The sequence below is a fragment of the Sorex fumeus genome, unplaced genomic scaffold (assembly GCF_029834395.1).
Source record: "Sorex fumeus unplaced genomic scaffold, SorFum_2.1 ptg000015l, whole genome shotgun sequence".
In the NCBI taxonomy this organism is placed as follows: domain Eukaryota; kingdom Metazoa; phylum Chordata; class Mammalia; order Eulipotyphla; family Soricidae; genus Sorex; species Sorex fumeus.
The window spans coordinates 6,537,789-6,561,989 of NW_026606072.1; the positions used below are offsets into that span (position 1 = coordinate 6,537,789).

General features: G+C 38.7%; 1 protein-coding gene across 2 annotated transcripts in view; it reads right to left on the reverse strand.

Moving 5' to 3' along the window:
- The window catches only part of RICTOR (RPTOR independent companion of MTOR complex 2), a 131,569-nt gene that overhangs the window by 64,022 nt on the left and 43,346 nt on the right, over positions 1-24,201 (reverse strand). For both annotated transcript variants that reach the window (XM_056111998.1, XM_056111997.1), the window contains exons 4-6: positions 16,131-16,195; positions 15,359-15,490; positions 704-767 (exon numbers count right to left, since the gene is read on the reverse strand). In XM_056111998.1, coding sequence (XP_055967973.1) covers positions 704-767; positions 15,359-15,490; positions 16,131-16,195 — 261 coding nt within the window. The remainder of the gene's footprint in view (positions 1-703; positions 768-15,358; positions 15,491-16,130; positions 16,196-24,201) is intronic.

The following is a 24,201-nucleotide window of genomic DNA, read 5'->3' on the forward strand; positions in this document are numbered from 1 at the left end:
ATTCCAGTAGGCGGGGGTCACACCCACCAACTGGCCCCCTGGTACGTGTAATCCCATCAACGGCCAAGACTCAGAGACTATAAAACCCAACTCCCGAACATCTTATTATCTCATTCCTACTTTGGACAAACTGGCAGGCTACCAAATGTAACCTGCCCACACGGCAGAGTCTGGCAAACTCCCCGTGGTGTACCCAATATGCCAAATACCAGTAACAATGATGGGTCTCATTCTCCTAACTCTGAAAGAGCCTTGAATTTGGCACTTTTTTAAAAATCTCAGGGCTAGGACAAAGGAGACGTTCCTGGGGCCGGTTCGAGGCAATCAACGAATAACAGGGTGGTCGTGATCGTGAATAAACAATTTATGAAACATACTGTCATAGCTATATATCCAATCATATAACACTATAAATGCTCACTCTGAATTTTAATAGATCTATATTAACTCAACATAATAGAATTAAAATAATAGGAATTTAGTCTTTACGTTTTATTCTTTTTGCTATTCCAGAGACTGAACCCAGGACCAGCACAAGACAAGATCTATCACTGAGCTATCTATATCCCTGGTCCCTCATTTTTAAATCTTAATCTGTAACAATTAACATGAAAATAAAAAAAATTTTGATCAGTAACAACATGAAAATAGTATCACAAACTCTCAATAAATTATGAAAAATAAATATGCACAATTAGCATACCTTTCTGACTAATCGAAGTGCTTGTGTCCTCTCTACCTCGTTGCTCTGCTGTATGTCAATGCACCTAAATGACACACAAAATATACAATTATTGGTAAAAATCTTATTATAAATATTTTTTTGTATACCACAAAACCAGGCCCACTTGCAATGTAAATCTGGTATATAAAATTTTTACTACATAAGAATTTCCAGTGTCACCTTAGTTAATATATTTCCAACAATCTCTAGTGATAAATATTTGCTATAATAAACATTTCACATTTCATTTAGAATTGCAGGGTAGAAAAATACAGTACATTTATAGGTGTTATGTGTGTCTGTATGTGTGTGAGTAGATGTATCCTCTTTTGCTCCAAAACACAAAGCATATATATGTATTCAGCTCACCGAATGAACAAACTCACACCCCCTTACCTATTTTTTAAAACTCAGAACACCTGCGAATTTGGTTGTAATTTCTCTATAACATTTAAATTTTAGTTTACATGCTGCCAAACCATACACACAGAATAATATGTAACACATTCTACACAAATAATAAACATAGAGCAAAGCATCAGCAACTTACCAAAGAATATACTCATCAGTGTTCTTAAATAGAATTCTCAAATATTAAATAAAAAATTTCAGGGAATCTGAGAATGTCTTAGTTTGTAAATTTAATGAGGACCTAAATTTTATACCATTAATGGTTAAAAGTTATGTGATGTACTATTCACAATAATTCAATTTTATTAAAATATAATTTCAAATATAAGTTCACTTTATAAATTAAATCTTAAATACTATTTAGTTGAAATTTATTTGCACAACTTATAAATTTATTTAGAAAGTATTTGTTTTATGGAGCAAAATTATTCATTTTTGTTTATGCAGTTTAACTATAATAAAGTACCAGTACTTATTTACGTGTATATCTCAGACAGTAGTCAACAATATATAGTTGAAATACAAGAGGATAGGGCAAAATTTAAAAGAAAAAAACCCTTATAAAACAGTAAGAAAAAGATTTATCACTCACAAAGAAGCAAAAGAGAAACCACTTGATCTTAATAGGTTAATAAATAAGCAAGACAGTAACTTACTGAGACCATTGAAAAATAATAAATGTGGGGGAAGGCACAGACAAGATGGTAGAAAAGGAAGCAAAATGAAAACGCTCCAAGGGTCTCCTAACAAAAGCAGTCCTATAAATAGAATTTTTTGAAGGACCTTTTCCAGAAATTTAATTTAATGAGAGTGGTCAGTGACCTATAATAAGACATCTCTACATCAGAGAAAACAGTGAACAGAAACTGGTGGCCCAAATGAAGAGCTGCTACCCTCCACTGAAAGGGAGAGAAAAAGGCCAAGACAGAATACAAAGGTCCCTCAGAAGCGTGTGAGCCCGAGGAGAAAGCTGTGAATGTGTTCTGTGGCTAAAGCTCCAGCACCTCCAGTGGTTTCTTGAGAGGGAGACTAAGAGACGAACAGATGGGCTCACTAGAAACTTTGGGAAGACACAAGGAAAGAAACACACCAGGACAAACAAACTTGAACTGGTGGCACAGTCAGGAGGGAAAACAAATCACAATAAAGTATCCCAGGAACTCTGTACTGAGAAAAAGTTAGGTATTCTTTCCAAGATGCCTCAATGAATACGAAACACACTGTAATCAAAATGGCAAGAACGAAAAACAGAGAAGGACCCCTTAAAGCAGCAAGAAAGAAGGAGATTCACCTACAAGTGGGAAACACTGGATTCACATTAGATTGCTTGATGCAATTTTACAAGAAGAGAAGGGATTAAGGTATTAAAAGGAATAAAACCTCCAACAAAAAATCCTGCACCCCGAAAAGTTATCATTCAGATCTGAAGGAATGATAAAAATATTCTACACAAACAACTGCTGAAGGTATTTGTCACATCTAAAACACTCTGCTAGGGACACTGGATGTCCTTCTCAAGTAACAAGCAATGGTCAAATGACAAAAGTAACCAAAACTCTCAAGAAGAAATGGCAACAAATTCCTTCTTAATAATTTCTCTAAGCATCCCATTAAAACAGACACATAGACATATTCCTTTGTTCAATCAGGAGACAAAACCCAATCTTCTGCAGTGTACACAAGATACACATACCTAAACTCTCCCAGTAAATACACGCCAGTAAAAGGCTGTAGCACTGTCCTCCCATTGTTTATCAATTTGCTCGAGCAGGCCCAGTAATGTCTCCATCATGAGACTTGTTACTGTGTTTGGAATATAGAATACGTCATGGGTAGCTTGCCAGGCTTTGCTGTGCAGGCAAGGTACTCTCGGTAGCTTGTCAGGCTCTCCGAGAGGGACGGAGGAATTGAACTTGGGTCGGCCGCATGGGCCGTGTGCTAGGCAAATGCTCTACGTGCTGTGCTATTGCTCCAGTGAAAGGCTAGGAAACAATAATATAGGTTAATGGTAAACTAAAAAAAGCATCAACAGCATACTTGTACCTGACCGAGTGTACAATCTAAAGAAGTAAAAGAGAGAGTCAATACATATTGGTTAGGAAATCAATAGATCAGTGAACTTAATTCATCAGTATATTTGCACCAAACAAATGGGCATCAGAATCTATAAAGCAACTGCTGAAAGATAAAGAATAAACCAGTGCCAACACAAAGGACAGTGAAAGGCTTTTAATACTTTTACAGAAGAATTTTTTTTTTTTGCTTTTTGGGTTACACCCGGTTGATGCACAGGGGTTATTCCTGACTATGCACTCAGGAATCACCTCTGGCAGTGCTCAGGGGACCATATGGGATGCTGGGAATCGAACCTGGGTTGGCCGCGTGCAAGGCAAACGCCCTACCCGCTGAGCTATAGCTCCAGTCCCTAAACAAGAATTTAAGCTCTTGCCCAGGGACTCAAGCAAAGAGAGAAAATCGAAAAAAATAGTATCTGGGATTGAAAGGGGGGAAAAATTACAAAATACCTGAGGGGGGAAAAAAATACCTTAAGAAGGTACAAAACTGCTTGCACCAAACTACAGAACTAAGAATATGGATACATTTTTAGAACTATCACATGAAAATCAATCAGGAGGAAGTAGAAAACCTGAACAGATGCATAGTAAGAAAATTAAAATAGTAATTTAAATTTTATTAAGGACACTGGTTAAAAGGATACTGACAATGGTGGTAAATTTGGGACGCTGCAAGCCTGAACCTTTATTACTAATATGACTGTAAATCACAATGTCTGAATTAAAAAAAAAATTAACTGCAAAAGAACAAAAGCCCAGGATCAAATGGGTTCACCAATAAGTCCTACCAAACGTTCAAGGATACTTATTGCCTATATTCCTCAAGTTCTTTCAAAATATTCAAGAAATGAGAATCATTTCTAAAAGCTTACTAAAGTAAAAACTACCCTATACCAAAAACATGCAAAGATAATACTGAAAAATAAAATTTCAGGCATAAAATCTTAGCAAATAGATTAAAAGGATCAGAAAGAAGTCAGGGACTGGAGCAATAGTACAGCGAGTAGAGTGCTGACCTGTGTTTAATTCCCAACACCCCATATGGTGCCCCAAACAGCACTAGGAGTGATCCCTAAGTACAGAGCCAGGACTAAGTCCTGAATACTGCTTGTATTGGTCCCAAAGCAAAACCAAAAAAGAAGAAAAAAAAACAATAACAAGAAAGAATGGTGGTGGGAAATGTACACTGGTGGAGGAATGGATGTTGGAACACTGCATGACTGAAATCCAATAATGAACAACTTTGTAACTGTATCTCACAGTGACTCAATTTTTTAAAAAAGAAAGAAAATAAAAATGAAGCAAAGAAGTGACAAAGGCAATTCCATTTAAAATGATGTAAGAAAACATTTAGAACCTAGGAATCAACAAAAGATATGACAAACTTACACAATGAAAAAGTCACTACAGAAGTAGAAGAGGTAATCCGGAAAATAGAAAAATGCTCTATATACAAGGATTAGAAAAATTAACATTATCAAAATTACTATCCTATTCTAAGGATTCATTTAATCCCTATCAAAATTTTAAAGACTTTCTTGAAGGATACAGAACAAAGACTAGTAAAATTGGTGTGGAATCACAATACTCCTTAAATAGCCAAAGAAATCTGAGAAAAAAGAAGATAGGTGATATGGCATTTATTGCTGCTCCTAACTTTAACCTATATCACCGGTTTACAGTAATCAAAACTGTATGGTGTCTCATTGCTGTGCTGCCCTTCTCTGTAGGTTCATCGGTCAGAACGTCCCTGCCCGGAGCGCCCCACGCACCCCTTCCCGGCACCACACCCCCACCACTGGGAAGCTGGACTGGACCTGGGCCTAGCATCTGGGACTGGATGGGGGTGTGGCCTCCACCACAGAGGGCATGGCCTCCACAGAAGTGGGCGTGCCTTCTGTGTGGCCAGCGGCCACAGAGGCAGTTCATTTCCCCATTCCCAGCACCCTCAACTCATATGCCAACCTGTATCACCTAATTCTGTGTAAAACATTTTGGCTGCCTCAAACACAATTGCGGTAACAATCCACTGGCCCGCACCAACTCCATTAGAAGACCAGTGTACACAAAATCCTTACAACTCCTATATAAAAGGGCACATCCTCCAATGTTTCACTGGATATCTATCATAAGTCACAGAATAATTTCTGAGAGGAAGGACGTATTCTAGAAGGGGAGAAGGGTGACCACCATCAACCAAGCTCATTAAGAACCCTTTCCCACAGTAAGAGGGAACTGTACTAGTGAACTTCAAGGTTCTATCTCTATACAACCAGAACAACATGAAGAAACACCTATAAGCACAACCAACCCCTACAGTAAGATGTAAAACCCCCATGACAATAATCTCTCTCAATGTTAATGGTCTAAACACAGAGTGGCAAAATGGATCCAGAAACTGAAACCAACATTCTGCTGCCTACAAGAAACACATCTGAACAGTCAGAGCAAACAAAGACTCAAAGTAAAAGAATGGAAAACAATCCTGCAAGCAAAGAGCTCCCTCAAAAAAAAGCTGGGGTGGCCATACTAGTATCCGACAACACAGATTTCAAGTTGAAAAAGATTAGAAGGGACTGCGAAGGCCATTTTTTATTTATCAAGGGGTATGTTCAACAGGAAGAAATCACACTCTTAAATGCACACACACACCTAATGAAGGACCAGCTTAATACTTAAAACAACTGCTAACAAACTTTAAGGAGGACACTGATAGCAATACAATAGTAGCCGGAGACATCAACACCACCTTATCACCTCTGGATAGATCAACAAGAACAAAACTCAGCAAGGAAACATTGGCTTTGAAGGAAGAAATAGAAGAAAGAGGGCTAATCACATTCTTTCACAGTGCACATGGAACATTTTCCAAAATGACCACATGCTAGGCCACAAAACATACCTTAATAGAATCAGTAAGATAGAAATAGTTTCAACAATCTTTTCAGACCACAATGTGCTTAAGATAGAAGCAAATCACACACAGACGCGGAAAACCAAATCAAACACCTGGAAATTAAACAACTCAACATTGAACAACGAGTGGGTCAGGAAGGAAGTCAAGGACGAAATCAAAAGATACCTGGAAACAAATGAGAATGAAGACAAGAGCTACCAGAACCTAGAGCCTGGCAAGCTCCCCGTGACGTATTCGATATGCCAAACACAGTAACAGTAACAACTAAATCCTCAAGAGGAAAATTTATAGCTTTGCAAGCATTCCTAAGGAAGAAAGGGCCTACAGATAACCTGACCTCACAGCTCAAGAACTTAGAAAAAGACCAACAAAAAGAACCCAAATCCGGCCAAAGGAAAGAAATAATAAAACTAAGAGCAGAAATTAGCGACATGGAAACCCAAAAAACAATCCGAAAGGTCAATGAAACCAAGAGCTGGCTCCTTGAGAAAATAAATAAGATTGATAAACCACTAGCAAAACTCACAGAGAGTGAGAACCCTAATAAACTGAGTAAGAAATGAAAATGGGGACATCAAAACAGAAACCAATGAAATTCAAAAGATGATCAGAGACTACTTTGAGAGTCTGTATGCCACAAAACAAGAGAACCTAGAAGAAATGAAAAAACTCCTGGATTCCTATAATCTCCCAAGATTGAACCAAGATTGAAGACTTAGAATACCTGAATATACCCATTCATATCAAGGAAATTGAAACTGTAATCAAAAGTCTTCCCAAAAACAAAAGCCCAGGCCCTGATAGATTCCCTAGCGAATTCTTCCAAACATTTAAACAGGATCTGTTGTCAGTTCTCCTTGAGCTTTTCCAGGAAACTGGAAAAAAAAAAAAAAACCCGGAATTCTCCCAAACAGTTTCTATGAGGCACATATCTCCCTAATACCAAAAGCAAACAAAGACACCACTAACAAAGAAAACTATAGACCAATATCCCTCATGAACACCAGGCGAAGATCCTCAACAAAATATTAGCAAATAGAATCCAACAATTCATCAAAAAGATCATACACCACAACCAAGTGGGATTCATTTCGTGGATGCAAGGATGGTTTAACATTCGGAAATCAATCAACATAATCCATCATATCAACAAAAGTAAAGATTAAAGCCATATGATCATATCAATAAATGCAGAGAAAGTAAATGACAAGATATACCACCTGTTTTTGATGAAAACTCTCACCAAAATGGGTTTAGAAGGAACCTTCTTCAAGATAGTCAAAGCCATTTACAAAAAACCTACGGCAAGCATTATCCTCAATGTGGAAAAACTAAGGGCCTTCCTGTAAGATAAGGGATAAGACAAGGATGCTCACTCTCACCACTTCTGTTCAATATAGTACTGGAAGTACTTGCAATAGTGGTTAGGGAAGAAAAAGGTATTAAGGACATCCAAATAGGAAAGGAAGAAATCAAGCTCCCACTATTCGCAGATGTTATGAAACTATACCTAGAGAATCCTAAAGCCTATGCCAAGAAACTCCTAAAAACAATAGACTTGTACAGCAAAATCACAGCTGTAAAATCAATACCCAAAAACCCATGGCCTTCTATATGCAAATAACGAGACAGAGGAAAGAGACATGAAAAAAAGCAATCCCGATCACAATCGTGGCCCAGAAAATCAAGTACGTCGGAATCAGCCTAACTAAGGAGGTAACGGACCTCTACAAAGAAAACTACAAAATGCTACTGCACAAAATAAAAGAGGACATAAGGAAATGGAAACATGCCCTCTATTCATGGATAAGGTAAAAGGTAAAGGCCCTCCCGTTGATCGTCGATTTGCTCGAGCGGGCCCAGTAACGTCTCCATTGGAGACTTTGTTGTTACTGTGTCTGGCATATCGAATACTCTCAGTAGCTTGCCGGGCTCTCCGAGAGGGGCGGAGGAATCGAACTCGGGTCGGCCATGTTGGCCGCCTGTAAGGCGAACGCCCTACCCGCTGTGCTATCGGAAGAATTAACATTGTCAAAATGGCAATACTCCCCAAAGCTTTATATAGATTCAATGCGATCCCTCTAAGGATACCCATGAAATTCTTCAAAAAAAAAAAAAGATCAAGCACTCCTGAAATTCATTTGGAACAACAAACACCCACAAACAGCTAAAGCGATTCTTGGGAAAAAGACTTAGGGAGGCATTACCCTCCCCAACTCAAACTCTGCTACAAAGCGGTAATAATTAAAACAGCATGGTACTGGAACAAAGGCAGAACCACAGACCAATGGAACAGGGTGAAATATCCTCACACACAACCACAAATGTATGGACACCTAATCTTTGATAAGGGAGCAAGAAATGTGAAGTGGAGCAAGGAAAGTCTCTTTAACAAAAGGGGATGGCATTACTGGACAACGACATGCAAAAAAGTGGGCTTAGACCTCGACCTAACACCATGCACAAAAGTCAGATCAAAATGGATTAAAATATCAACATCAGGCCAGAATCCATAAGGTACACTGGAGACAAGGTCAGCAAAACCCTCCACAAAATTGAGGCTAAGGGTATCTTCAAAGACAACATTCCACTGACCAACCAAGTGGAAACAGAGATAAACAAATGGGAATATCTTAAAACTAAGAAGCTTCAGTACCGCAAAAGACACAGTGACCAAAATACAAAGACAATCTACAGAATGGTTAAGGATATTCACCAATACCCATTGGACAAAGGGTTGATATCAAGGATATATATAAAGCACTGGTTGAACTCTGCAAGAAGAAAACATCCAACCCCATTAGAAAATGGGGTGATGAAATGAACAGAAACTTTCTCAAGGAAGGAATATGAATGGCAAAAAGGTACATGAAAAAATGTACTTCATCACTAATCATCAGGGAGATGCAGATCAAAACAACAATAAGATATCATCTCATACCACAGAGACTGGCACACATCCAAAAGAACAAAAAGCAACTGGTGTTGGTGTGGATGTGAGGAGTAAGAGATCCTCCTACACTGCTGGTGGGAATGCAACTAGTTCAGCCCCTCTGGAAAACAGTATGGACTCAAAAAATTAGAAATTGAGCTCCCATTTGACCCAGCAATATATATCCCAGAGAGGCAAAAAAGTATAGTCGAAGTGACATATGCACTTGTTTGTTCATTGCAGCACTGTTTACAATAGTCAGAATCTGGAAAAAACCCAAGTGCCCAAGAACAGATGACTGGTTAAAGAAACTTTGGTACATCTACACAATGGAATACTATGCAGCTGTTAGAAAAGATTAAGTCATGAAATTTACATACAAGTGGTTCTACATGGAAAGTATCATGCTAAGTGAAATGAGTCAGAAAGAGAGGGGAAGACATAGAAAGACTGCATTCATTTGTGGAATATAAAGTAACAAAATAGGAGACTTACACCCAAGAATAGTCTAGATAAATACCAGGACTTCGCTCCATGGCTTGGAGTCCAGCCACACATGCTGGGGGAAAAGGCAGCTCAGATAGAGAAGGGAACACCTAATAAAGAGTGTTGGGAGGATCCTCCCAGGATGGGAGATGCATGCTGAAAGTAGACTATAGACTGAATATGATTGCCACTCAATACCTCTATTGCAAACCACAATACCCAAAAGGAGAGAGAGAACAAAAGGGAATGCTCTGCCACAGAGGTGGAGTGAGATGGGGGAGGGCGGGTGGAAGGGATACTGGGATCACTGGTGGTGGAGAATGGGCACTGCTGGATGGATTGGTACTCAATCACTGTATAACCGAAACCCAAGCACAAAAATTTGTAAGTCTACAACTGTACCTCATAGTGTTTCACTAATTAAAACAACAACAACAACAACAACAACAACAACAACCTGTATGGTACTTGAATAAATGGAAGAGATCATTGGAACAGAACTAAGACTCCAAAGACAAACCTCAGCTGTACAGTTAATTTATGATAAAGGAGCTGGTACAATGAAGTGGAACAAGGAACTACTCCTCCAGATGGTGTTAAGAGGACCTTCTGCTTGCTGCTATCACTCCAGGTGTGGTGGGCCTAGGCTGATATCACTGGGCCTTCTCTGGAATGAGAGGCAGAGCACCCCCCTCCCCACCTTACTGGCTAGAGCCCAGCAGCTTCCTGAGTCATAGTAAGGGCCCACAACGCTGGCTGCTTATACAGCCACACACAGATCTACTTAACAAATTACAAGCTGAAAGTTATGTTTCCTATCATTAATGAGGACAGGTAGAGAGAGAGCAAACCAGAGCTAACCCCTCAACATTTTCTGGTAGGTCTAATTGCAAAGACTCACCTTCAGCCAGCAAGGACACAAGCAAACCAACGGGGAAAGCATGCAGAAGCCCACAATGTTCAATGAGCAAAAACAGCATCATTAAAGATGTAAACAAACCAAACCAGCTCAGTAAATTCTGAATGTCTTCAATGACACGATGATAAGGATTTTCCATGGGCTCAGAGAAATGTGGCTCAGGCAGTAAAGTGCAAGAAAGTATAAGAGTCAAAATGAAACAACTACTACAATCAGAAATGATAGAAATAAAGAACATGGTAGGTGATTTAAAAAAAAACTCAACTGGGGGTGGAGCAATAGTACAGGAGGCAGGCCAGCATCATCGAGGAGAGTGATTCCTGGGCAAAGAGTCAGGAGTAACCCATGGGTATCACCAGCTGTCACACAACCACCACCACCCCCACAGAAGCTCTGAATAGCAGAGTAAGAGTAACTAAGCACAAGATCAAGAAGTCCCAAGGAGAAAAGAAAACCACTAGGAATCAGCAAAAGGTGGAAAAAGGTCTGAAAAGAAATAAACAATAGATGAGAGAACTCAAGAGGAGTAATATCGGAATCATCAGAGTCCCTGAAGAACAGGAAGGCTACTTGTTTGTCTATTGAGAAAAAGAGTTGAAGAAATCAACAAGAATTTCCCACAGTAAGAGGAACAGACACCTAGATCCAAGAGATCCAAAGGGTCAAAGCAAAAATAGACCTAATAGAAAAGCTCTAAGACACTATACTCAAATGACAAAAGTCAAAGACAGAAAAATACTGAATGCAGCAGGATAAAATAAACAAGACAATACAAAACAAACAAACAAAAATATACCTTACATACAAAAAAAAGTAGATTAACTGCAGATCTATTAAAGACTGAGCCAGAAGAGCAAGTAAGGATACAGTACAGAAACAACAAAATGAACATCTTGCCAAGAATATTCTATCCTACTAAATTATCATTCAGATTTGAAGACACCAATACAGAGATTCATCGACAAGCAACAGCTTAGAAATTCATAGTACTAAAAGCAGTTTTGCAGGAAGCATTAAGCGCTCCTTTAAAGGAGAAGCTTCCTAACATGTGTCACTGAGTACTGTACTCACTAATGGTGCATATGGTTGCCCGCTACTAGACAAAGAAAAATTAAGAACAGGAATAAATCACCACAAACTGACTTTCACTGATTTATTTTCTGATAATTCCATTTGCTATTCCTTTAAGTTTTGCTGGAGCAAGTAATATGAAATAAATTTGTTATATACCTGCCAATTTGTTATATACCTGCCAATTTGTTATATACCTGCCAATTTGTTATATACCTGCTGGAGCGATAGCACAGCGGTAGGGCGTTTGCCTTGCACGCAGCCAACATGGCCGACCCGAGTTCGATTCCTCCGCCCCTCTCGGAGAGCCCGGCAAGCTACCGAGAGTATTCGATATGCCAGACACAGTAACAACAAAGTCTCCAATGGAGACCTTACTGGGCCCACTCGAGCAAATCGATGATCAACGGGAGGGCCTTTACTTTACTTTACTTATACCTGCCAAGAGAGAAGGCTGGGAGGAAACCTGGAGGCATTGCTGGTGAGATTGGTGTTAGGACACTGTATGCCTGAAACAACTATTATGAAGAACTCTGTAAATCATGGTGTCTTGATACAAAATTTTAAATAATCATAAAAATTTTTAAATAAAAAGGTTTAAATGGAAGTGGAAAAAAAGGGAAATGATGCCTAGAAGAACAGGATACATGTATTTTTTAAAAACCAAAAAATTGGACCTGTATCTCATACTATACTCAAAGTATACTGAAGATCTATAGATTAGACCAAAATATATACATTAAAGCAGAACTTTTGAGGGTACAGTTTTCATAGATATAGTCAACAAAATAACTCCGAAGTTAAAGACAACAAAAGGCCGCCTGCTCCTCTCTGGAAAGAAAGATGGCGGCCGCACGGGAGCCTTGTGGACAGCAGGTTTGAGCCGGGGGCGGGGGGGGGGGGGGGCAGCAGGGGCCTCATGGGGAGGGGGGCGTTCCGTCCTTCACGCCCGACCGAGGTCACCAGCTGCCCCCCACGAGCGGCTCTCCGGCACGGCCACGACTCCAGAGCACAGAAACCAATCTCTTAACTATCTAACTTTTAATAGAAATACTTCCAGGGTTAATAAGTGAAACAGCAGAAATCCAAAACCGCGCGGCCGCGATAGCATTTTATTCTTAAACCAAGCTGTAGAAAGCAAATCATTTCACAACACTGTTTCAGCATATCTGATTGGGGGGGGGTCGTAAACTCTAAACAATAATTGTGTATCTTCTATCGAAACAATGTATCTAGTCAAAGTAGATAGAGTATTAACTAGAACTCATCTGCCTCACAGGAATTGGGAGGGGTGGGAGGTGGGGTTCTATTGGGGTTCGCGGTTAAAAGTAAGTATTGGTAAAGGGAAATGTGTTTGATACTAACATGACTGAGACCTAAACCCGAAAGCTCTGTAACTTTTCCCACAGTGATTCAATAAAGAAATAAACCATTAAAAAAAAAAAGACAACAAAAGGCAAAAAAATAAATGTGTTGGGGGTAGGGGGGTTATCAAGCTAAAAAGGTTTTACCTGGCAAAAGGAACTCAAGCCAAGTATATTTCACCTATAGCACTGTAGCACTGTCTTCCCGTTGTTCATCGATTTGCTCGAGTGGGTCCAGTAATGTCTCCATTGTGAGACTTGTTACTAGGGTTTACATATTGAATACGTCACAGGTAGCTTGCCAGCTTTACCATGCAGGCGAGATACCCTTGGGTAGCTTGCCGGGCTGTCTGAGAGGGAAGGAGGAATTGAACCCGGCTCAGTCGCCCACGTGCAAGACAAACGCCTACCACTGTGTTATTGCTCCAGCCCTATATTTCACCTACTCAGTAAAATACAGTATTTGCATACCATATATCAGATAAAGGGCTCAAAACCAAGACTTATGAAACACTTAAAAAGCTCAACAGCTCAACAACAACCAAAAAAAATCAATAACCCTGATCAAATACCCATCCCTCCACCGGTGCCCATTTCCCACCACCATGGATCCCAGTCATTTGATCATTGTATAATTGAAACCCAAGCACAGAAATGTGTAAGTCTGCAACTGTACCTCATGATGTCTATTAAAAAAATTTTTAATAAAAAAAATCAATAACCCCATCAAAAAAATGGGGAGAGGAAATGAATAGATACTTCTCCAAGGAGGTCATACAGTAAACCAATAGACACATGAAAACGCCATCATTTGTTGATGAATAAATGATGAAATGAAAATCAAATCAGCAATGAAATTTCAGCTCACATCAATGAGAAGACTAGAAACAAACATGTTGACAGGGACATAGTTAAAAAGGAACCTGCATTCACTGCTGGTGGGAATGTCCTCTGGTTCAGATTCTATGGGAAATGGGTATGGACAAGTCTCAACAAAGCACAAGCAGGGCTTCCATATGACTCACCAATTCCAGATCAATATAAAAACATTAATTTGAAAAGATGCACGCATACCTATGATTCACACTGTGGCACCATGTAAAATATCCAAGATATAGAAATAACCCAAATATCCAATAACAGATGAGTAAGTTGTGAAATACTTATAAAATACTAGTCGGCTGGAAAAAAAAATGAAATATTACAGTTTCCTGCAACTTGGGTGGAGCTAGGGTGAGTATGTTAAGTAAAATAAATGCTGGATGACTTCATTTATCTGTGGTTATACAGAGGAGAAAAAAAAACCAATAAAATAGAGAACAAATGAGAATAAACCCTTGGTCTTTGATATATCCACATTTATAAGGTAGCTAACAACAAAGACAGAAATCTAATACAACAAACTGTCAATAACTGATGTCAGTATTTACTGGCTATCCATAAAGATACAAATGAATCATGACCTGCTGATATGTACTAAACATTAACAGGACTACTTCTTTGGAAGTAAAGGTATACCTTTCAAGGAGACCAAAATTACTATAAGACTCCTACATTTAAGTTTAATAAGAATAGTGAAAGGCAAGGCAGACTGATTTTAAAAAGATATTTTCAACATACACAACTGAATGGGATCAAATCTAAAAGACTTTCAAGAGTTCCTATACAACAAAATCCAATTTACAAATGAGTAAAATTTCTAGGGAGGATAGCCAATGCAAGGTGCTTAACACTATTAATTATTAGAGAAACGCCAATTAAAGCCACAATGGTATAACTCACAATGTGCAGAAAGGCTGTAATTAAAGACTGAAGAGCAAGTGCTATGAGGATACAGAGAGTTGACAAATATTGCTAGAAGAGCAAATTGGTACTATCACTTTGGAAAATTGTTCAACATTATCTATTAAAACTAAATATGCATAATCCTTAAGACCCAACAATTCAATTCCTGTATATATATATATATATATATATATATATATATGAAAACAGTATAGTCTACCAAAAGACTTGTACAAGAATATTCAAGAGTAGTTTTATTCAGAACAGTCAAATGCTGAAAAGAAACTGAGAAATCCATCAACAGAATGAAACTGAGATCTATCTATTCATAACATGAAACTGTAAAATGCAGTGTTTTTAAAAATCAAGACACATAAATCTCACAGATTGGGAAAAATAGTGTAATAAAAAAACCTCACAGACTGCGAAAAAGTGTCACTGTGTGCTTTCAATATATAATGCTAAAGTCATTAATAGTTTTTCTATTAGTCAAAGATAAAGAATTTGAATAAGATGCTAAAACTATATTCTGCATCTTATTTAGACTAATTATGTACTGGATGAAAATAATGTAAAAATCATGAGGTTTTATAATAAAAAATTTAAACCTTATGAATCTATACTGAAAGAACAATTGCTTTAAGTATGTAAAAACAAAGCTTTAAGAAAATTACCTAGCTATTAAATAGTCCACTTTTAATTTTAGCACCTTCTGCAAAATACTGGAGTCTTGGATGAGATATCGAAGAGCTCGGAGCCCTGCTGCTCGCACTTCTTTTGCTTCATTCAATAAAGCTAGTCGCAAACTGCATGAAAACAAAAATTTTGCCACATGAGTATCAAATAAACAATTTAAACACCATAGTTTTCTTCAGTTATCCTTTGCAAAACAGCAAGTCATTTGACCTATGTAAAAAGCATTAACTGTAAGCTATGTAATTTAAACTAACTTTTTTAAATCTTGATCTCAATTCCTATATATATATATATGTACAAAAATTGGTACATATTCACCAATCTAAAAAACGAATGTTATGATTAGCTCTACCTTCTGTGTTTTTATTACATATCAATATAAAACCAAATATTCTTTTTTCAATCTGTATTATAAATACCACTATAATCTCTTCCCCTATTTTTATAACTGTTTCCATTTTTCTGAAAAAAATCACAGGTTAAACCAATAAATAATGCTTTATTATGACAGTAGGCATACTGTCTCTCAATTTTAATTGCTAAGCTTACTTTAAAAAAAAAAGGTTATGGAACATAATGCAATATCAATATCCCTGTGGGTGGGCAAAGGTAAATCAAGTTTACCATAAAGATCTAATTCTACAGGTTCTTATTTTCTGAATAACATGAAAACTTTTATAAATTTTAGAATTTTTAAATTTTGAAGTTTAAATCAAGATAGAGTGAGAAAGAGAACTGAACTATACTTACCAGATTATAATATCCTCATAATTAAAACCCAGCTTTTCTTCACTGTGGCCAATATCACAAAGAAGCTGTCAGGAAAACAAAACAAGTATGTGTATATGTATTTGTCTAATAATATACACCATTTTGAAACAAAATAAAGTTTTCCTTAATAAAATGTTGATAACTATACAACCAAATTTTCAGATACTTGTCTATTTTTTATCATCTTTTTATTTTTTGTTTCATTTTAATCAGAGGTCCCCAAACTTATTTAGCAGCCTATGAAAATTAATAGTGCCTCCTTGGAAAGGTACCTTCTTTAAGAAAACAAATAGAAAGTACCCACAGCTATACCTGAGGCTACTACCAACCCCCATGGATCATTCCACTGACCCTAGGGGAGAGTATTTCCCACTCTGGGAAAGATTGGTTTTCATTAACAAATTACTTTTTTACTACTCCATTTTCTCCTAATAATTTTGTTTTAAAAATGATTTGCTCAGAAGTTAGCACTGAGATTCTAATGTTCATTGTTGATTTAGTACAATCTAGGCAAAAATAATACTTTACCACATTCTCAAAATTATTTTAATTTTCAACACTAATAGAATTCTCTAGCTTTTTACTTTAGTTTTGTTTCTGCCCTTTAAAGCCATGAGATACTGCTGCTATTTCTGTTCAGAGTTTCATCAGTATCAATTTCTCTTTACTCACATACTTACCTTACCATTATTCTTCACTTCAATGATGACATAAAGGGATAGTTGAAAAATCCTTAGTTTACTGTTAATGTGTTTTATTACTATTTCTCTTGTTAAACTTTTAGCCAACACTGCTGTTAACAAATTCTTTGGGTTTTTTTTCTGAAAATAATTTTTTTCACTGTTACTAGAAGCATTATGCTGCTAGTTTTATAGCTTTTAAGGGTTAGCTACTCTTTTCTTAGTCTTAAGATGGCTTCCATTGTTCCTGTTACACTCTTTAACTGCTGACTCTTTGGGAAGATCATGTGAAGATCATGTCTTACATGATCTTACTACATTCAAGATATTTTTTCTTTGATTTTCAACAAAAGAGTTCAGATATGGGTTTTTTTTTGGGGGGGGTATCCATACCATTTAGGGAAAACAGACACTCTCAAATTAAAAAAAAAGTATATTTTACCAGTTCCAGAAAATTCTATGGCTTACTATAAAATTTTAGCAGTAAAGTAAAGTAAAGTAAAGGCCCTCCCGTTGATCGTCGATTTGCTCGAGCGGGCCCAGTAACGTCTCCATTGGAGACTTTGTCCTTACTGTGTCTGGCATATCGAATACTCTCGGTAGCTTGCTGGGCTCTCCGAGAGGGGCGGAGGAATCGAACTCAGGGCGGCCATGTTAGCCGCTTGTAAGGCGAACGCCCTACCACTGTGCTATCACAGCGGGTAGGGCGTCTGCCTTGCACGCAGCCAACATGGCCGTCCCGAGTTCGATTCCTCTGCCCCTCTCGGAGAGCCCGGCAAGCTACCGAGAGTATTCGATATGCCAGACACAGTAACAACAAAGTCTCCAATGGAGACGTTACTGGGCCCGCTCGAGCAAAATTTTAGCAAATTGGGAATAATCCTTCCACCTAGTTCTCTCTCACCTCTCTCCTTTAAGTAATCTAAATGTTAGAGCATTTTATATACAACCGTAGCACTGTAGCACTGTCCTCCCGTTGTTTATCGATTTGCTCAAAAGGGTACCAATAACGTCTCCATTGTGAGACTTGCTGTTACTATTTATGGCATATTGGATAAAACACGGGTAGCTTGACAGACTCTGCCATGTGCGTGTGATACGCTTGGTAGCTTGCCAGGCTCTCCAAGAGGGACAGAGGGATCGAACCCAGGTTGGCTGCTTGCAAGGCAAACACCCTACCCGCTGTACTATCGTTCCAACCCCTTCATATACAACCCTTTCATATACAACACCAATCTCAAAATCCTCTTTTCTGTCTTCTTCAGGTTTCCTTTATCTACTTCAGCTGAATGGCATTTGTTCCTTCTTGATTTTTTTTTTCATTTAAATTTGTGCATATTCCACTTTCTGTATTTTCAAATCTTTTTATTTTTCAGTACTCTATCCTCTTTCATTTTTTTGCTTTTTGGGTCACACCTGGCAATGCACAGGGGTTACTCCTGGCTCTGCACTAAGGAATTACTCCTGGCGGTGCTCAGGGATCCATATGGGATGCTGGGACACGAACCCAGGTCGGCCACGTGAAAGGCAAACACACTACCCGCTGTGCTATCGCTCCAGCCCCCAGTACTCTATTTTCTTAATCTAATTAATTATAACTTAAATACTTAACATACTTTTTATCTAAATAGATGTGAGAGTCTCCTGCCCCCGCGCCTGGCTGTCCTCGCCAGGGCCCCTTGGAGGGTGGCGGGTTGAGTTTCCCTCCCCGCCCCGAGCAGAGCTCTGGCAGCCGAAGACCTCCAGAATCAGCCACAACCATGCTGAGACCACTCTCCACACACATGAAGGTACTGGCAGAGGAACAAAGGCATGCGGGTCCTGGGGCTGAGATCTCCAAGCCTGCTCAGATCGGGGCTGAGCATCCTCCACCCAGATCCTCCATCTTCCAGTAGGCAGGGGTCACACCCACCAACTGGCCCCCTGGCGCCGTGTAATCCCATCAATGGCCAAGACCCAGAGACTATAAAGCCCAGCTCCCGGAAGCACGTGGCCGCGCAACATCTTATTATCTCATTCTTACTTTGGACAACCTGGCAGGCTACCAAATGTGGCCTTCCCACATGGCAGAGTCTGGCAAACTCCCCATGGTGTACCCAATATGACAAATACCAGTAACAATGATGGGTCTCATTCTCCTAACCCTCAAAGAGCCTTGAATATGGCACTTGTTAAAAATCTCAGGGCTACGACAAATTTGACGTTACTGGGGCCTACTTGAGGCAATCGACGAACAACAGGATGATCGTGATTGTGAAATGTGAGTGGTACTGATCATCTCTGAATCATTTTCAATAACTCTTATCTACTAATTTTGTCTTTTGGCAAATCTTATCATCTTTACATAAAAACTTGAGTAGCTTTCCAATGACGTTATTTTTTCCAACAAAGGATTAATCGTCCACTATATTAGGTCTCTGGACAACACTGAATGTAGATTAGCTGCTGCCCTGGTTAAGAGACCGGGTTTATCTAGTTTTTATTTTCCTTCACTTCCCCACAAGTTGTTATTAGGAAAGCAAGTATTAAGCAAATGACACATCTAATTATTCTCTTATAAGTTCCACTCTGAATTTCAAAATTTTTTTCCTGGTTTTCTAAATTTCCCTTACTGACCAGTACCAGGATTCAACAAATATTCTAAGGGAAGAAATAATTTTTATATTCAATTCCCTCTAGTCTCAATCAAAAACTGTCTGTGCTCTCTGGTATTCAAAGATATTTTTCTCTTTCAGCAACAGGATACCTGGACTTGAAGAATATACTCTTAGCTACTTGCCCATAGCCCACAGAGGCCAAATATCTCCTAGGTAAAAGTTATTGGGGACATTCACATTCGCTCAATTCTCTCCTGTTGCCTGAGCAACTTCCTTTTGTGACACAAATCTTACCTGGATAACTTACGTAGCATCTTAACCCATTCTTTAGTTTTTAAAACTAATTTTTAACTTGAAAGTTACATAAAGGTTTTTCAAATTATTAATGGACCTAGCTGAAATGGATGAAAAGAGACCATCATTAAGACAGATTAATCAACAGCGCCTCCAAGAAGTTATTCCTTAGTATGAAATTATGAGTATCTGTGCCATAAAGAATAAATTAAGTGACCAACACATCTGCCTCTACAAAGAAATGTACCCACAAATACTGCAGCAAAAAAGAGGAGAGATGAGAGAGACACAGACAGGCAGGCAGGCAGCAGGCAAACAAGTTTAAAGCGCACTAGGGTAGACCAGTATTTTATTTTTTTATTTTTATTTTTTTGGCTTTCTGGGTCACACCTGGCGATGCACAGGGGTTTCTCCTGGCTCATGCACTCAATAACTACTCCTTGTGGTGCTCAGGGATGTTGGGAATAGAACCTGGGTGGGCCACGTGCAAGGCAAATGCACTACCTGCTGTGCTATCGTTCCAGCCCCCTAGACAGTGTTTTAAAAGTACTACCACGCACTCCCAGAAGAATCACGGAAGTGGTAGTAGTCTCAGTGCACAGGAGGAGGCCGAAGAAGGGTGTACACTATTTATTCTCTTAAGGTAGATTTTCAGGAGGGTGCTGTAGCACTGTAGCACTGTTCTCCCGTTGTTCATTGATTTGCTCGAGTGGGCACCAGTAAAGTCTCACAACAAACTGTGAGACTTGTTACTATTTTTGGCATATCGAATACATCCTGGGTAGCTTGCCAGGTTTTGCCATGGGGCAAGATACTCTCAGTAGCTTCCCGGGCTCTCCAAGAGGGAGGGAGGGAGGAATCAAACCCGGGTTGGCTGCGTACAAAGCAAATGCCCTACCCGCTGCGCTATGAGAAAAAAAAATTTTTTTTTCTTCTAAAAAAAAGAGCAATAGGCCAAATAAGTTTGGGGGTTTCTGGGGCTTAAAAGATAAGAATAGCTCTCAGATATTACAGTTTTTTTAACAGCAGAATATAGACTATATAAGCGATTACTTCCTGTACCAAGAAATGCTGTGTTAAATAGGTAGATAGGCAAAACACACTAAAAAGTGGTCTCCACAGCCATTTACCTGAAATGGTTTACCATTATTTCTATAAAATTCCTAAAATTTTGAATTAGGAGACAGTTCAAAGGGCTGGAGTACAAGCTCTGTCAAGTGAAAGAATTCCAGCCTTAGAACCACCTGGGGCTTCTGAAAACTGCCAGTGTAGTCATGGATCCCTGGAGCACTTCTGGGGTGGCCCTGGTAGCTGTCAGTACCCCAGGGCCCAAGCAGCACCACAGCACAGGGTCGTGCACTCACCATCTGCACAGCTGGCTGAGTACTACCAGGAACAGCCCCCAGGTCTACTGAGCACTGCTTGAGTTTCCCCCCAACAAAATTAATTCATCACAAATTTTAATTGCAGAGCAAGGTAGATTCAGAAGACAATTCTAAAAGCTTTAAAATCAAAAGCACAAGTGCTCTTAGCAAATAATAACAACACTTGTAAAATACTATTCTAAATAAAAAATGTAGGCAAGCATTACTGTGTTACTTACTTAAAATCTATTTTAATGGTGCAATGATTAAAATAAACAATGGTACATATATACACAGAGAAATATTGATACACATGATTATATATATATATGCACATATATGGGCAAACATACATCTATCCACCTATATCCAACTATAAAAAAGTAATCAATATTTACAAAAAGAAAAGGTTTCTATGGTAAGTCTGGTGGTCTCATAAAATCCCATATACAGGGGTGGAGAAAGAACATAGTGAGCAGGGCCCTTGCCTTGCACTTGGCTGACCAGAATACGATCTCCGGTATCCCATATCGTTGCCTGAGTATTGCCAGGAACGATTCCTGAGTGCAAAGCCAGAAATAATCTCCCCAACATCGCCAGGTATGGCCCAAAAAAAAAAGAGAAAAAAAAACATAGACATATATAACAAATGACAAATATGCTTAACACGATTATTAAATAGGAATTTTCTAGTGGGTTAAGCTCACATAATTTTCACAATTCAATGAAAAAACAAAAAAAACCCATACATACATGTTTATAACTACATCAGAGAAGGAAAAATACCTTCTAGTGGTTAGCTACACCAGGAGAACGAAACTTTGTGGATAGAAATGTATGTCAGAGAAGACTTCATGTTTTATAACACATACTTCTGTAACTTCTTAATTGTTTATATTTAGCTTTTATTATTTTTTACACTTTGAAAAACAATCAAGATTCCTTTGGGAGGTTTCAATATAAATAGATGAATTAAATATAGAAGATATTTTTAGAATGTCAAAGCTACAATATTTTCATCTTTAAAAAGCAGCTCTTTAGATTATGAGCATGTTGTATTAAAAATAGAATACTAAGATTATATTCATCAGCAGTCTGCTACACACTACTCTATCCAGTGAAATGAGGTCAGAAGACAAGCATGGGTATGTGACATTCACATGGTAATAGACTCACATCACCAGCACCTTCCCTTCATACCTTAAAAGGAGGTTTAATTCTGGAGGTGACGTTTACTATAAACAACAGTTTAGCCCTGCTGTCTACTATTTCAACTTAAGCCTAATAACTAGGTGTATACTTAATAACAAAAGAAATGTGACTATAATAAAAACATATGCAAAATGTAAAGTCTATGGAATATAATACAATATCTTTAATTAAACATTTTTTATGTGCCAGGGGTAGATAGGGACATAAGGATGAAAAAAATTCTTTCTTATGCTTAAGAAAATCAAGCTTAGGGGCTGGAGGGATAGAACAGTGGGTAGGGTGTTTGCTTTGCACGCGGTAGACCCATGTTCAATTCCCAGCATCCCATATGGTCCCCTGAGCACCACCAGGAGTAATTCCTGATTGCAGAACCAGGAGGAACCCCTATGTACCACGCGACCCAAAAATAAATAGAAAGAAAGAAAGAAAGAAAGAAAGAAAGAAAGAAAGAAAGAAAGAAAGAGAGAGAGAGAGAGAAAAAGAAAGGTAAATGGACCTTTTAGGTGGGTTCATCTCTCCAGGGTAACATCAGCTCCATGAGGACAAGACTACAAGAGAAAGTAAATTAAAGCAGTGCTGTGAACCCAGTGAGGACCTAAAACTTCTTTTCCTTCGATAGTGGAGTTTTTATTGAAAGAAATGTACTTAGGGGGCTGGAGTGATAGCACAGCGGGTAGGGCGTTTGCCTTGCACGCGCCCGACCCGGGTTCAATTCCCAGCATCCCATATGGTCCCATGAGCACCGCCACGGGTGACTCCTGGGTGCAGAGCCAGGAGTAACCCCTGTGAGTCACTGGGTGTGACCCAAAAAGCAAAATAAATAAATAAATAAAATAAATTTTAAAAAAAGTAAAAAAAATAAAAGAAATGTACTTAGATGTGAGGTGAAAGACAGGAATATGTGTTCAAGAGAAAACATGGGTTCTTCCAAAGGGAAAAAGAGAGATAGATATTCAAATAGAGCCTGAAACTTCTCTTTAAGAAAACCTAACACTAAAAATTAAGTCACATGTCTGTTAACTTGGAACATTTTTTTACAGTGGCTAGTAAAAGCAGAAATCAGCACTTTGTTTAATCAGCACCCTAAAGAAAGGAACAAAAAAGTTTATGCTATGGCTACCATTCTCTTGTTTAAACACATTCTGGCCCCCTTGGGCCAGAGAAAGCTTTTCTCCACCACCAGGGCCAAATATTTTGTGTTAAGTTATTTATGCAAATGAGAACAGACATTTTACCGTAAATAATTTGAATTTCTTTATATAGGCTAACAATCATCACAAACTGACTTCTATTTATTTATTTTCTGAAAATTCCATTTTCCATTCCTTTATGTTTTGTTGGAGCAAGGAATAGGAAGCAGTTTACTATATGCCTGCCAAGGAAACAGGCTGGGGAGTAGAAAGGAACCCGAGGGCATCTACAGAATAAAGGGTATACAGGTGGTGGGATTGGAACATTGTATGCCCTGAAATAACTATTATGAACAACTTCGTAAATCATAACATCTTAAAAGGTCCTCCCGTTGTTCATCGATTTGCTCGAGCGGGCCCAGTAACGTCTCCATTGGAGACTTTGTTGTTACTGTGTCTGGCATATCGAATACATCACGGGGAGCTTGCCAGGCTCTGCCGTGCGGGCGAGATACTCTCGGTAGCTTGCCGGGCTCTCCGAGAGGGGCGGAGGAATCGAACTCGGGTCGGCCATGTTGGCTGCGTGCAAGGCAAACGCCCTACTGCTGTGCTATCACTCCAGCCCTATCTTAATAAAATTAAAATTTTAAAAAGTCTAATCTATCTGATTTCCCTTTCACACTGACAGCTCTAAAAATCCAATAAACCACTGCCTGGGCCCCATTAGTACTAAGTTAGCAGAGTCTTCACTCCCTTACACAGGGTAGGTTCTG